The 1907-nt window shown below is 58.8% G+C and overlaps 1 protein-coding gene across 1 annotated transcript in view; it reads right to left on the bottom strand.

Moving 5' to 3' along the window:
- The window catches only part of Unc13a (unc-13 homolog A), a 54232-nt gene that overhangs the window by 46123 nt on the left and 6202 nt on the right, over positions 1-1907 (bottom strand). Inside the window, exon 2 of the mRNA XM_033759364.1 lies at positions 17-165. Within this exon, the coding sequence (XP_033615255.1) occupies positions 17-165 (149 nt within the window). The remainder of the gene's footprint in view (positions 1-16; positions 166-1907) is intronic.

Here is a 1907-nt window from a genome sequence, read left to right as displayed (position 1 = left end):
CTCAGGCTCCCCATACGCGCCTCGGGTTGGGAACAGGGCTCCAAGGCGGGGGTGAGCCGGGCAGCACGGGTCGGGTGTCGGAGGCCGTCCCTCGCCGATGCTGCGGTGCCTGGGGACCCAGCGCTGTTCCTTCTCCTGGCAGCTTCCTCCACCGCCAGCTCCCCGCTGTCCAGGACTGGGGATTGAACCCAGGGCCTCCCCATTGAGCTAATTCCCCAGCCCTTTAGGAATTTTAATTTTAATTAATTTAGTTTTTAATGGAAGGTCTCCCTAAGTTGTTAAATTGCCCGGTCGGGGTAAATTTACATTCCTCTTGCCTCCGCCTCCCCCAGTGCTGGGATTACGGTGCCAGGCCTCCGATGCCTTCCATTTCCTTCCTTTTCATCTCTTTGTTCCCTTTGAAAAGCATTTCTCTGTTTATGCAGGCAATGCATGCATGTTTTACAAAACCCACAGCAACCAAGCTGGGCGTGGTGGCCCACACCTGCAATCCTAGCACTCAGGAGGCTGAGGCAGGAGGATCGCTGTGAGTACGAGACTGGGCTACACAGTGAGTCCCAGGTCAGCCTTAACTACATAGTGAGACCCTGTCTCAAAAAGCAACAACAACAACAACAACAAAAAACAACCCCCAAACAAAAAAACCCAAAGCCCACAGCAACCAAAATTGCTGCACTGAAGCCAGGCATGGTGGCATGGGGGGCTGAGGCAGAAGGATCACATGGCAGTTTAACAATTGGCCAACTTAGCAAGGCCTTGTCTCAAAATTTAAAAAGGGTTGGATGTGGCTCAGTACGAACGCCCTGGATTCAATCCCCAGCACCCGCAAATACTGTTGCAAGGGGAAGAGGGATCTGTCCGCTCCAGCCCCTTCTCTCCCTGCCAGTTGCAAGAGCAGAACCGCTTCCGGTGACCCCGGAAACAGTCCACACATCCTCCTCGCACACGCTGTGCTGGGCATTATTTTACTTCCTATGCAAACAGCAGCACTGGGCACCCATCCTCCTGAACCTGCGGGTTTTCCGTGGATCCTGGCATGAGTGAACGTGTGAGCAGAGGGTCCATTCCTAGAAGGAGAGCTGTGGTTCTAGGGACAAATGCCACTCTGTCCTGGGTTGTATCTCTATCTCCTGTTGCTCGAATTTCTGCCTCACAAACGAAACTGAATGGAGCCACTGGAGTCAGGACCCCCACGGCTTCCATTACACACGGGCACCACAGTCCCTTTCCTTGCAGGAGAGGGAACGGCGAGCTCCTACACCAACGTCAGTTTCCCCACTGAAAAGGCCCAGATATTTAAACGTAAAGACGCTGGGCATTCCGCCCACTCCATGTGGTCTGCTCTGGGGCGTGTGTGTAGGTTGAGCTCTTGGCTGGGCCCGGGGAGGTGAGGATGGGCTTGGCCTGGACACAGGAGGCGGAGTCTGGTTGCTGTGTGACCCAGGGGTCCCTCCGGCTCCCGGTGCTGTTCCCAGCTCTGGCTGCCTCCCTCCCCCTGCTGTCTTGCGGGTCAGTCCCCACCTCCCATCACCCCCTCCAGCCCTCCTGGGATTCGCACCAGCCAGGTCCCCCGTGCCCTGCTCCTCGGGCCTGGTGGGACCCCTGGTCCTCTTCAGGAGGCAGAGGCAGGAAGGGTGGGTGCGGCTGGGGCCTCAGGGCCCTGACTGGGTCGGGGTGCAGCCTGACCTGAGGCATCTCAGAGCGCTGGACCGGGGCTCGGAGCGCAGCCCAGCGGCACTCTGGGGTCTCCGCCTCTGTGTCCGTCCCCCACCGTCCCCGGGTCCCCTGTGCTCTGCATCTGTTTCCCCATTCGTCCCTCCCGTCCTTCGGCCTCTCTTCCTCCCCGCCCCCTCTGTCGCCCTGTCTGTCCCCGCTTTCCGGGCTGGGGCCCCTGCGGCTGCACCCCG

The sequence above is a fragment of the Fukomys damarensis genome, unplaced genomic scaffold, assembly GCF_012274545.1.
Source record: "Fukomys damarensis isolate Sample0158 unplaced genomic scaffold, DMR_v1.0_HiC HiC_scaffold_37, whole genome shotgun sequence".
NCBI classification, from domain to species: domain Eukaryota; kingdom Metazoa; phylum Chordata; class Mammalia; order Rodentia; family Bathyergidae; genus Fukomys; species Fukomys damarensis.
The sequence above is the reverse complement of the archived record's forward strand: the minus strand, read 5'-3'. Positions and strand labels throughout refer to the sequence as shown.